Source organism: Anguilla anguilla, chromosome 14 (assembly GCF_013347855.1).
Source record: "Anguilla anguilla isolate fAngAng1 chromosome 14, fAngAng1.pri, whole genome shotgun sequence".
Taxonomy (NCBI): Eukaryota; Metazoa; Chordata; class Actinopteri; order Anguilliformes; family Anguillidae; genus Anguilla; species Anguilla anguilla.
The window spans coordinates 4,399,288-4,412,794 of record NC_049214.1 but is presented as its reverse complement, the minus strand read 5'-3'; the positions used below and the strand labels follow the sequence as shown (position 1 = coordinate 4,412,794).

At 45.6% G+C, this 13,507-nt stretch overlaps 1 protein-coding gene across 3 annotated transcripts in view; it reads right to left on the bottom strand.

Moving 5' to 3' along the window:
* The window catches only part of LOC118213136 (tenascin-like), a 63,784-nt gene that overhangs the window by 25,342 nt on the left and 24,935 nt on the right, over positions 1-13,507 (bottom strand). For all 3 annotated transcript variants that reach the window (XM_035391854.1, XM_035391852.1, XM_035391853.1), the window contains exons 5-10: positions 12,635-12,750; positions 11,055-11,208; positions 7,484-7,756; positions 6,746-6,931; positions 4,130-4,219; positions 3,403-3,666 (exon numbers count right to left, since the gene is read on the bottom strand). In XM_035391854.1, the coding sequence (XP_035247745.1) occupies positions 3,403-3,666; positions 4,130-4,219; positions 6,746-6,931; positions 7,484-7,756; positions 11,055-11,208; positions 12,635-12,750 (1,083 nt within the window). The remainder of the gene's footprint in view (positions 1-3,402; positions 3,667-4,129; positions 4,220-6,745; positions 6,932-7,483; positions 7,757-11,054; positions 11,209-12,634; positions 12,751-13,507) is intronic.

Genomic DNA, 13,507 nt, shown 5'->3' with positions numbered 1-13,507 from the left:
GTCATCATCAAAGTTCATTGCAAATTGTCTTTGAAACTAGCAAATTTGGTATATGCCATTATTAGACAAGAGATAAACCATTTTTATCATTGCCTGTTGCTGGTGCTTTAAAATCTCATTATCTACCACTGTAGAATAGAGGTCTGCATTGGGCTAGAAATGAGGACAGAGCCCACCTATGCCCAACGTTTTTACAGTCTGACCCGAACCAGCCTGACAAGCTCTGGGCAAATTCTAAGCCTGAACCCGATAGTGCTCGATCGCTGAAATAACAAACCGACAACACAATAGAAAATAATGCAGTTTCCCACAGGAAAGCTGCTATAGGTACTTGTGGCTGTGCAGCATTGCATCTTTGCAATGATGCAAAGCAAAGCTTCTAGTTTTTGTAGTGTATCATTATGGTCAACTAGCAAATTAATGCAGCCATATTTGAGCTTTGACACTTATTTAAAGCATGCGTTTCCTTCTGTTAAATGTGACGTTAATAAGTTTGTCACTTGCACCACTGCAAAAAACAACACAGGAGTGACATTTTTTTTTTTTGTGCTTGCATAAAGTATGTCTGCAAAATGGAGGAATAACTTACATTTTAATGTATGTAATGAACAGAACATACTAGCCAGCAAGCTTTAGTGTCATTTTTCCCTCTGTTTAATGTGACATTGATACATTTGTCGCCGTTCCTCTTTTTCAGAACAGGCTAGCCAGCTAGCTTTAAAGCATTCTTCCTTCTGTTAAATGTGAAGTTAATAAGTCTGTCACTCTTGTGCTGTCAAATACAGCCGTTTCAATTTGCTAGTTAAGCACAACGGTACGCAAAGAACACCGGAAGCTTTGAGCCATTGTTGCCAATCGTTGTCAACAAGTAGCGGAACTGTTGCTACGCTACTATTTTTAAACTTCCGGACTGGCATCGCTTATGTGAGTAAGGCCTAGAGGCCGGTACCCAATCTGATCCAAATGTCACAGATATAAAAATAGGTCCAATAACCGACAAAAATCACAGCAAACCTTCGGGCCCGGTCAGGCTCAGGTCAGGATGCAGACGCCTACTGTGGAATCATCTGCCTCTCAACCTATATGTGCCATGAAACCCTGTTGTCAGCGTTTTGAAAAGCAACTCCCTCTGTGTCTCAGGCCAGGCCTTCCCAGCATGCTTATGGAGATGAGATGGCAATGGGGCCCAGTGGCCACTTTTTGATGGATGATGGCAATGGTTTCTTCGGTATGCATGCTAAGGCATTTCCTACGGTCATTCCATGCTTGTCGCTCTACCACACGTGGGAGCAAACCCGTCATGCAATCCCTTCGATATCCGCATCCAAGTTGCCACTTGAAACAGCCATTTTAATTTCGGAAAAAAAGGTATTCATTTTCGACAGAGCGTAGGAGGATAATGCTGGCTGTCGGGGCAGCCGAAAACGATATATACCTGTAACAGCAACTGCTGCCCGTGGTGAAGATTTCTGGCTACCATTTACTCCGTAAAGCCTTACGTCATACGAGGTGGATGCCTTCAGGCCTTCAACCCTAGTGCCTACGGCATCTCCGGGGAGTTGAATCTCCACCACATCCCACAATCCCATGGAGTCTCTACATTCTACGGTGAAACTATCGTGCACGTTTTTTGACTCCCAAGACAGAAGAAATCCATTAGATGTTATGCCCGATACAGTCAGAGCAGTCATTTCTGGATCCTCTCGGCCAATCCCAGAGGAGTCAGGGTCAATGCCATCTACTGACAGTAAGCTAAAGACATTTTCCTCTGAGCTTTTGGGAGAGGTCAGCTCAGGCATATAGTCTGCTAGATAAAATGTGAAAGAAGCTACAAGGAAAAACAACAAGAGACAACAAGTTAAAATTAGACTGGTGTTCTCCATCTTGCTTCACTCGTGCTTGTTGTTGGAAAGCTGTTGCAAGGTCACAGTCTTCTTACTTCGGCTGTTTAATACTCCAGCTGTTTAATTTCAACACTTCTGTTGGCTCTCTGCTTATTTTGAACTCTTAGTTTACACAGATGTTTCACACAATAATCTAAGCTCCTGAAAGTGATAGTGTGCATAAATCGTCACAGTCATTTGTTGTAGTTACTGCAATTATTCAAAAGTGCATTGTGCTGGCCTAAATGAACAGGACAGGCTTTGCTGATTAGTGTCATGAAGTCCAGTAGCTTACATAAGCCTTCAGTTTCATCGGCATGCTAATATTTACGTATATAAAAGGCCAAACTAAGAGCAGGGCTCTTTCTACATTTGTACAGAGGAAATGAAGGCGAACTTTAAAAATTCATGCTGGAGACATACTGGATCGGGCCTTTCTCTCTTGTAGCCAGCACTGTGTTTATTCAGTATTAATCCAAAGCTTTTTCACCAATGAGGCTATTTGTGCAAGTGATCTTTTCAGCAACTCATAATTTGAAATGGGCTTAGACTTGAAATAACTTTAGGGATTTGCCCAAACGGCATTGACATTGTAGCATGGTCCAAACAGGTCTCTAAGCCCTTGAAGCTAAATATTTAATACTGTATATGGTATGATATCGCTTTTTTTTTTTTTTCTACCCTCACTTATAGATATATATGCCCACTAAAACACATGCATCAAGCCTACAGGTGAAAAAGCAGGGTGGATATCTCACTGTGGATCTTGCAATGACATCGCTTTTACTGCAAGCATAGCCTGGTCTCATTAAAAGCAATAACCTGTCTCTTCATTGTGATGACCTTTCTCAAAAGCTAAAAGAGAACACTGTATGGGCAATACCACAGTCTGTCCTGCTCTGCTTTTTCCTGGAAGGGAAAAAAAAAATCCAATAAAGGCCTATTATTCTCAGTCAAACCTGCATTCCCCTTGTGTATTGTAAATCTGCCTTCTGCCATAAAGTTTGTTTCCCTTGTCCTGCAATAGAACAGGTTGTCTCGTGAAAGTTACGGTTTTAGGAAACGTGGCGCCCGGGACACCAGCGTAAACAAATAAAAATCTTGATTTTATTACGCGTGTCTCCCTCTCGCATCTGTGAAGTCAGACTACCCTTCTCTCTTGCCTCATCCTTGCGTAGAAAGGGTTTCTGATGGGTGTATCTAAAAAGCACCTTTCTTAGCTCGATCGATTTCACCTACAGAATGCTCAAAGAACGATTCCTAGCAGGGGGGGACAACTGTTGGCTTCCTGAAAACATACAACAGACGGGCTTACATCCACCAGGACCCGCGCAGAACCCCAGACTTCTTTAACCTGTCCATAACGGAGAACCTGAGAAGCGTTTTGGCGTTCTGGACAGAGTGAACAGAAGAACGCTGCGTGCCTTCCGCACCATTTGGATCTCATCTGAGGGGAAAAACACCCAGATCCACAACCCTCCAGGACCGGGGGGACCTCCACAGCTGCCGTGCCACTCACCTGTGGACGCAGAGAGGGTGGCAGGCTCGCTCTTCTGGCTGCCCCTCTTGGCCACCAGCGACAGGCTGTAGAGCATGCCCGGGGTGAGCTTGGTCAGCGTGAACGTGGTCTCCGAGCCCGGGATCTCCACCTCCTCCATGCTGCCGTCGGTGGAGAAGTAGACGAGCCGGTAGATGCCGATCGCGGCCTGAGGCTTCTTCCACACGACGGTCAGGGTGGTCTCCGTGGATTCGCTCACCTCCAGGTCCTTGGGGGCGTCGAGGTCTGGCAGAGGGGGTGGGGTAGGGGGGGGGGGGGGACGGGTGAGGGTGGGTGCGGACGTTAGGGTGAGCACGTGCGGCAGCTCTCTGCAAACGTCCACGCGTTGAATTTGTTTTCGCGAGACATGGGTAAGAAGATGGCTAGGACACAAGAGACCTTGCGCAAACAGAAAAACCGTCATCGCCAACTGTCATCGAGAGATGGATTTCCCAGTAACCTGGAACCAAACACATAAATGCTGAAGGTTATTTTATTTATTTATTTTTTTCAAAAAGGCTTCTTTGGAACCCCCAAATCGTCACATTTAATGAACACACTCGGATCCTCAGGGCTGCTGTGAATCATTGCCGGCTGCACCCAGTACCCAGTAGCTTAAGCGCGCAGTAAAGCGAGATGGATTGTTCTCCTAGCCATCGAGCGTCAGCGGTGGGGAACCGTTGTTTGAACAGCTGCAGGCAGGCCTTACCGGTGGCGGCGTTGGTGGTGGCCGGCAGGCTCTCCCGGTCCTCCTTCACCGCGGACACGCCCATCCCGTACTCCGTCCCGGGGGTCAGACCTTTCGCAACGGGAGGAGACGGGTTGGGTTATATCTCACCTGTGCTTATTATTATTATTTAATTTTTTTTTTTTTGGTATGTTTTTAATATGAAACTTTTATTTTTCTGCTGCCGTTTTGACCAGGACTCTCTGGCAGAAGAGATATTGTATCTCAATGGGACCTTCCTGGTTAAATAAAGGATAATAAATAAAGGATAATAAATAAATACAGTTACAAAGTGATCACGGCAAAGCGCATAGCCCACGAAGGCTTGACTGCCCACCATAAAGAAAGCGTTCTCATAAAAGAGAGCAATATGTGCCTATGTTGAGGAAACATTAATTCTATTCCAAATTACAAAGCAGACTTCAGCGCATGCATATTATAACAAGTAAATGTATATTATTATCACTTTCTTATGGGGCGTATGCAGATAGTATGCTGAGAAGTGGTGTGTATTCCACATCATATTTCTCTACTGCTGGATGTTACTGTTTTTGCCTGTATGACTTTTTAAATCAACAATATTCTCACATTCACTTTGTCTAAACGATTCCATCATACCCAACTGGATGAGTTATACAAATAATATTTCGAGTAACCTCAATACCCCACTAAAGGCAAATATCTGGTCACTTCTGTAAATCTACAGACTCAGGCTGCTCCCTGCTTCAACCACAATTCTACCTTATGGCCAATTCTGCTGTCCTTGCACTTTTAAACATTTTGTTGAGAGGTATAAAAAAATGTTTAGGTTTAGGTTTATTTTATTTAAGAAAGGGACAGTGCAAATTAATAAACATGAGAACTTAGGTGCACCATGTAAATGTGCCAGATTTAGCCATGCAGGCTAATTTTCATCTGTAGTCCCTGGGCAGGCTGATGGTTTAAGTAACATAAAAGAACATACATAACACATAAGCACAGACAAATGAGTAAAAAAAAAAAAAATGTAAACATTGACAAGAAGCATGACAAAAAGAAACGGGCATTTGCATTTTCCAAAAGCAATGAATTTGCCATGAAACAGTAAAGAGGCTTTGAGATAGCCTCCTTTGCCCCTGACATTGAAGCCTCCATTAAATTAAATCCCGCGATTTAGGACTTTCCAGCGAACCCGTTGTCAACCACCACAGGTGGTGAGAGGCCATGCAGAACCCTCTTTGAAGACCCCGTGTCGAGGAACCCTATCGTTATCAATAACATCACGAGGTTCTGGTGGAAATAAATCACATTAACGGCCTTGGTGAAGAAATGAGAGGGCGTTCCAGGGGCTGAGAACGGGAGCCCTCCAAACAGGAAATGGTTTCCAGGGAACGGTGAGAGCGATTCGGACCAGGGAACCACTCCACGTTTGAGTGTGACTTTCTCTGGCTCCCTTCAAGTCCTCAGATACTAGACTGGACGGCTTGTGAATGAGCCTCTTTGACAAAAAAATAAATAAATAAATACTATGTCAAAATGAGCTTGGAAAAGCAGCCGCTTTTCTCATTTTGACAGTGAAAGGACCTGTAGTGCCATTCTATCTTTAAGGCTGGATGAGTAGTCCCTCGCGAATGTCTTTTTTATTATTACATTTAGGCATTTCACTGCAAAGGAAATTGAGCAGTGATTTAATATAAAATGGAAAATGACCATTTAGGTCACCACACTGCTTTGTGCTTGCCATTGGCATTTTTGATAAACCAAAGTATAGGCACCACACCCACCTACAGTTCCACCCCCACCCTCTCCACAGCTTCCCTTTCTTTTCTTCCACTCAAAGTCCCTGTGTGACTTCAGCCCGTTCCAGAGACTAAGGCCCGGGCAAACTGTGCCACTGGCAGCCTCTGAGCCTCGACTTGCTGACAGAAGCGAGTCTTCCAGACAGGCGCGTCTCCCACCACCCTCAGGCCACAAGCCTGAACTCATCCTCGGCTGGGCCCACCTGGTGGTTTTGGGTTACACCCCCTCCCTGATGGAAAAAAAAAACCACCCACCCATTCCAAACTCAGGAACGCGGTGAGTCGCCACCTCCCAGCACCAGCTGTGAGACAATAAACCCTCAGGGAACCCGTGTGCGGATGAGACAGAAAGGAGAGCTTCCAGAGTGGGGGCCACAGTATATGAGGGGTATTGGAGGTTTCTCTTTGGAAAGGGCCCACATCAGTGGTCGGATGCAGGGGGAGCCTCGGTGACATTCTTTCCAAGATTAGAAAAAAAAACCTTTTTTGAAAACACTGGAATTTTCATGCGCTCAAAGTCATTATTTTAATTATTTGGACTTAGGCGAGTACTGGCTTAACCCATAGCGGAGGCAGACACCTCAGTGTAGAATACAGCAATACTGTCCTTGCTTTGTTGAGGGCTACAAGGGAGCAGATAGTTCATACTTTGGGCTGTATTGGGCTGTATTTCGCAATGTTGTCCATAAAATGGTTGCTCTGAGTGTCTCTGAGGACCCTTAGGTCTTCTAATTAGAGAAGGAGTCAGTACCTTTGTCGACCACCATAACTACAGCAGAAAGCTTCTGCACATGCTCCCCTCTGGTCACGTGACCCTTACCCGTGATGGTGGCCAGTGTGACCTCGCCGGCCGAGGGCAGGAAGTGCATGGCGCCATGCTGGGCCCCGGAGAGGGTGCTGTATTTGACCTGGTAGCTCTCCACGGCCGCCTTGCTGTTCTTCCACTCCAGCGTGACCGTCTCGTCCGTCTGGTCCACCACCTCCAGGTCCGTCGGAGCGTCCAGGCCTGGAACCACAGCCGGACGAACGCCTGAGTGTCACCTGTGTGTGCGCGCGTGTGTGTTTCTGTGTGTGTGTGTATGTATGTCGGGGGGCCGCTGTTGGCGGGACCGCAACAGCGGGGCCAGCCCTACAAATGCGAATGTCTGTGACTGAGTGATGAAGTTACACCATTGGTCGGCCGAGTTACGAAGTTACATCATTGGTCAGCCGGATGAAGTGTGTTAGGTCCAGCCATATACTAGGTTTTGACCTGGTCTTGTTTCTAGACAGAGCAAGGTTACAGATACACACAAAATAATATACTGGTAGAATGCAGAGTGAAAATGCCCCAAACCTACACAGCACCAAGAGTTTGGCCCTTTTTTTTTAGCCTTTCCAGGATTTTCAAACACTACAAACACTACAGTCAGTTTCAACAAAGTTTGAGTTTGGCACCTCCTCCAGGGAAAATGAAACCTGTGTCACCTGCGTTATATCCCCACTGAAGCTGTGCTGTCGGTTGTTCTGGAGCCTGATAGCACAGCTGCTGCGGCGGGCTGCAGGGTCTCCCCCCTACCTGTGGTGAACACCTCCCGGGCCGGATCGCTGCTCATCGGGCCCCTCCGGGAGACCAGCGACACCTCGTACTCGGTGTCCGGGGCCAGGCCGTCCAGGCTGTGCTGGGTGTCGGCGGGGGAGAGGTCCGCGGTGACCCGCGCGGCGGAGGAGTCTGCGCTCGGCCCGTAGGCGAGGGCGAGCCCGTCCACCTGCGCCACCGGCAGCGCCCAGGAGACGATGGCCGAGCTGTCCGTCACGTCGCGCACCTCCAGCTGGCTGGGGCTGTCCAGCTCTGGGGGAAGAGGAGCACAGCAAGGAGAAGCGTTTAGAGCAGTGGTCTCCAGCCCTGGTCCTGGAGAGCTACAGGGTCTGCTGGTTTTCATAGCGACTCTGCACTTCATGAATCAATTAGAGCAGTTGATTACACAGTTAACTCAACTCACCTGGTGTCTTGGGTCTCAATTGGGAGCTGATTTTAAAGTGAAAACAAAAACCATCAGACCCTGCAGCTCTCCAGGACCAGGGTTGGAGAACACTGGTTGCAGGGTTTTTGTTTTCCGTCTTTGTTTTAATGCTGCAGAGTTCCCTGTTGCCCGGATTATGCAAATACCCAAATCAGGGGTAGGGTTCAACTCCAGTACAATAAAGACAGTTCAGGAAATGAACAGAAAAATGCATATTAAAGGGTAGAACCCTTCTATGAGGCTTTTTCAATTAATAAATTGAATTTCACGACTCATGTCCTGAATTTACTGGCAGTTCTTGTGTTAAGATATCAGGATTTGCATGTCATCTGCACATACTGTGTATATATGTTTGTGTGTGTGTGTTTTTGTGTGTGTGTGTGTGCACAGGGGTAGTTTCTTTCCTCATTCGTAACTTTTCAAACTGAAGTTTTGCCACTGTTATTCTACAGTAAATTAAAACTTTTCTCAATTTGACCATAAGAGCATCATTACCGTCAATGAAAATATTCAGTAAGTAATGAAAACAAATACAGTAGGGTTGGACTGGCCACAAGCCGAATGACCTTCCTCACAGCCCCACAACGCACACACATTAAGGGCATGTGTGTGTGTGTAAGGCCAATTTTGCAGAACACAAATTGTGCAACATATAGGTTGCTGGCAGATAGCTAAAGAGAACAGGGACAAAGATAAAAATGGTACCTCTATATCAGGGGTGCACAAGTCCGGTCCTGGAGGGCCGATCTGTGTGCTCGTTTTTGTTCCAACCGATTACCATTTCTTACAGCTCTATAAACTACGCTGCTTCACTCCTGTCACAGTACAGTCTCTAGGATACACTTGCAGTCTGTGGCTGTAGCTTGTGCTCATACACATGTCAGATCAAGATGTGATTGGGCTAATTAAATAAATGTTGGCAAATGTCCGCACAAAATCCTGAAATGGGTTGGCCCTACTTGTTTACCCCTGCTCTATATATTAGTCCCGTATCTAGTTAGAGCAAATAAACCTGGAACTTAAGTTCAGCCTGAGAAGCCTTGCTGGACCCCTAACATCACTTTGGGACCAAGAAAGGTGTGGAATAATCACGCCCGCTGTATCTGCAGCGTTTCTCTCCATGGTATGCGCAAGTATATCAGCTCACTACTTACTAACAACAACAAAAGAAAGACAGTTAAACTGGTAAACTCTGACAGTGTAGTCAGAGACCACACACCCAAGGGAAAATCTGACAGAAGGACAGGGTTCCGACAGTAGCGTGAGAGGTGGCAGAAAGAAGCTATGCATATCGTTAACATCAGCCGATGACCTCAGACTGACATGATATGACGAGGCTTTTTCTGTGACCCCTAAGCTACCCCCCCCCCCCCTTCTGCCCCCCCTGTAGACATGCCTGATGTTGCCCTGTGGTAATCAAGGCCGCAGTCTACAAGCTGTTCAAACAAACAGAGGATGACGGGGGACTACACAGTGGCACGGCAACGTTATGCGCTTAATGGCTTTTCCTTCTGCCGTTCTGCTGTTTGGCAAGCCTCCTGTCAGTTTTTTAAACGGCAAATAAAGGCAGCAACTTGGCCGTGTAAAATATTTGGGGGGGGGGGGGGGGGGTGGCGGGGGTACAGAAAAGCCTTTTCTCCAAAAGCAGTACTGTTGATGTACATGGTTGGTATGACAGCTTCTTAAGCGTGGCTTTAGACGGGACAGGAGAAACAAGCAACGGCACTGCTCTCCACTCAGCCTGGAGACTGTACCATTAAACTGCGAGATCCTTTTTCTTTTAAACATCAGCATGTATATATTTTTCATTTTCCATTATTTACATCCTAAATCATGCCATAACAGACAGTTTCATCGGGCTGTCAAAGAACTTTTGGGGCAGTCCCCCAGGCGTTGGAAGATTTGTGCATTTCTTACACCTCCTGTAGAGGGGCGGTGTTGGCTGGTGCCAGACCAACGCTTAGGGAGTCGCTCCTCTGTGACCCCTGACCAAACCATCGCTGTAATGAAACTCCCGCTCGCCCTCTGACCCCTGCGCAGAGTCAGACCAATCGGCAGACAGCAGGGGTGGGGTGCCGGGTTTTTCTTTACGTTCCAACAGTCAATCACATCTTTGACCTCTGACACTTTTTGCTATTGTGATGTCAGTATGATGTAATGAGGCGGATCTCTGACCCCTGGAATCTCAAGTCTGAAATTAACGGCATGTGCCGGACATAGATCATGTGACCCAAATGTAGATGTGACCGACCTATCAAAATATATAGTGCTGGTATCAAAATATATATACACTGATCATTGTAGTGAAATGAATCTGACAGCCTGAAAGGATGACACTAAAAATATACTTTTAAGATGCCCAAGATATAACAGATTTTTTTTTCTTCAAAATATATTCCGGCATATAATACCCTCTCTATAGCTTATATATATATATCTGTTGCACATTTGATACACGTAGTGCACATGTTGTTTATTAGTACATGTTGCACAACATACATTAAAATACACTGTGATTTAATCAACAAATGTATATAATTTTGACATGCAATTAAATACAAGTGTTTCTTCACAAGTAGTCTGATAAGTACAGTGATCAAAAAAATGAAATCTGTGTTTGTGAAGAAATTTCCATTTGTTTAATGGAAAGTGTAATTGTAATGGAAAATGTTGCTTGAATCAGAGTCATATTTTCATTTAAGCATTGTATTGTCACATCTACATTTTACATTCGGGAATGTATTTTTTCTTAAATAATCAGGAAATGCTGATTTTCAGACCCTCAATGTCTCTACGGCCAGCAGCACTTGGCTGTGTTACAAAACATCCTCTCAGCCCAAAAGTGGAAAGCAAAAGATTTAGCAACACTTTTTGGAAAATGTTTTTATGCGTGTAATTCACGACAATGTAACCACATTGCAATATTTGAAAGTGCAAATCATTTTAATATTTGTCAATATAGCATGAAGTGTTAATAATAAATAACAATAATATATTTATTTCAATGCGCTTTCAAACGTGTTATATTTTCATAAAGGGGGAGACACTGAGAGTCTGAACATCGCAGTATTTCTCGAGCGGTGAGAAAACATCTGAGACGGGGGGGGGGGGGGGGCGGGCCCTTACTGGTTGTGACGGTCTCGAAGGCCGGGGGCCCCGGGGTCTTGTTCTTCACGGCCTCCAGCTTGACCTCGTACTCCAGGCCGGGCCCCAGGCCCGTCTGCTCGTAGCTGGTCTCCGTGCTGCCCAGGGCGTTCAGGATCTCCCCGTTCTCCTCTTTCTGAAAAAAAAAAAAAAACGTTTTGCCTCGCTGAACCATGTTCGAATCTATAAAAATGATTTTTTTGCTCTGTTGCTAAGCAAGGAAAGCCTCACTTTTATGTAAATGGACTGTGATAACTTTTGATGATTTTGGATTTTTTTTTTGCCATCCGTGTCCATCCAAGAAGATTGCAACACTTCTTGGATGTATTTAATCTGAACTGAATACATATGTGAAGCTCGTTACAGTGTAATACAGAATATTAAATATTCAAATGTTAATGCAATGAAAATAATTTCGGACAAATTACTTCTCAGTGGCTTATAAATATGAGCGAAATATATTTCAATAACTTTTTAAGGCAGTGGTTGTAAAGAGATGGAAGTAATACACTGAATGATGATATAAGTTTTTTTTTAACAAGCTTGTTCAGTCAAGACCTCGGAGCAAAACAACCAATCACTCACAAGCGTCACTGCTCAAAACGAACCAATTAAAACGCGAGCAGCGTGAAGTTCACGCTGTCGCCCGTGATTGGCGGCTACTCAAATTAGGACGGCTTTAGAGAGGCAGTGCAGCATTTATGAGCTTTAGGGGGGGGGGGGGGGAGAAGACGCGCCCCTCTGGAGCAATAAACGCGAGCTTGCTCGTACCGGCAGAGCCACCTGGGGGGCGCTCGAGCGCCCTGTAATGTCCTTTACAGGAGCGCAGCTAAAGAATCCACGCCACGCCACCATCACCCCCCCCCCCCCCCGTTCTTTATGGGGGGGTAAAACCACAGCCGCTGGCTGCTCGGGACGGCGGAACGCCATAAAATAAAAAAATTTAAAAAACCACCCCCAGACTTCAAAGGCGCCCTTCTTCAGACGGGTCTGTAATGGGCGTCGCCGGCGGCGCCGAAAGCTCTCTTTCGCGAGCCGCGTGCAGCCGCGGTTTCTCCAGGGAGGCGTGGCAGGGTCGTTAACAAAAAACCGCCTCCTGGCTTTTCAGAGCCACGGGCGGGAGCGGGGAATTGGACGGGAGCGCCCCGCGGAACCTGCGGTTCACTGGAACTTAACCTTTGAACTCCAGTCACAACGGTGCCAATAAAAGTCGGTGAAACTGAATGGAATCCGAGACAGGAACATACACGTTTTAACTGTATGTCATAAACACATCTATGTAAAATGCTAATAAAAGATTTTATGTAAAATAGCGACCTTTGATTGGTGCATTTATTGTAGAAAGCACTTTATAGCGCATTTATAAATGTTATATTAAAACTACTTCAGCTAATTGTATAAGTTCTAATAACTGAAATATGGGGGGATGATAATTCATATTTACACCATTAGATATACAGTAATAATGTTACATGTAATCAAATGATATCTCGAGGCGTGTGACTCTGACCGGGCAGGGCAGGGCAGGGCAGGGCAGGGCAGGGCAGGGCGGCGCGACTCACTGTGTTTCTGAAGGTCAGGTGCCACCCGTCGAAAGCGATGTCCAGCTTGTCCCACAGCACTTCCACGGACGTCTCCCTCACGGACTTAAACCTGAGCCCCTCAGGCTCCGGGAGATCTGGAGGGGAAAGGGGAATAAAGTTTGAAGAGGAAAATAAACGCCCCTGCCCTATTCCCACTGCTCCCAGTGAGTGCACCATGATGGCTGTTTGTCCTTCATAGCGAATAAAGAACAGAGGTGCGTTCAAGTTCAGCGAACAAGGCGAACGTTTGAAAACATTTGCAAACTATTTCAAACTTTTTCCCGTTAGCTTTGTGTTCGCCGCGAACGTTTGCAAACATAAGCGAACGGTCTGAAGAGGTATTTTTTGCGGCGAACAGAAATGGGCGCTGGACTGAGGGAAATGTTCCCAGTTGGGTATTTCAATCGAAGATGCCGTTAAGTGTGATCAGTTTTTTCAATAATGTTATTGCTAACGCTGGCCAATGTTATTATTGTTCGCTAGCTAGCTATTTTCTTTTATCATCGATGATCACAGAAGCGGCTGTGAGTACAAACGCTCTCGTCACCATGTCTGTTTATGTTTAATGCAAACAATTTGGAATGTTCGTAAAAAAGCCGTTCAAATTGAACTGTTCAAAGAAAACATGTTCGCCACGAACATTCGCCTCTGTTCGTTGAACTTGAACGCGCCTCAGACAAATGCTGCATTGCTCCACAGGAGCATTTGGGTTGCTATCTGTTTTTTTATTTTTTTTTATTTCAGTCCTCTTTTCAGAAATTTGGCTCTCTCTATTTTTTAATTTTTTAAATATGTATTAATGAACATGTTTGGCAGGCAGTCTTGCAGATTACTCTAGATTTTTAAAAGAAA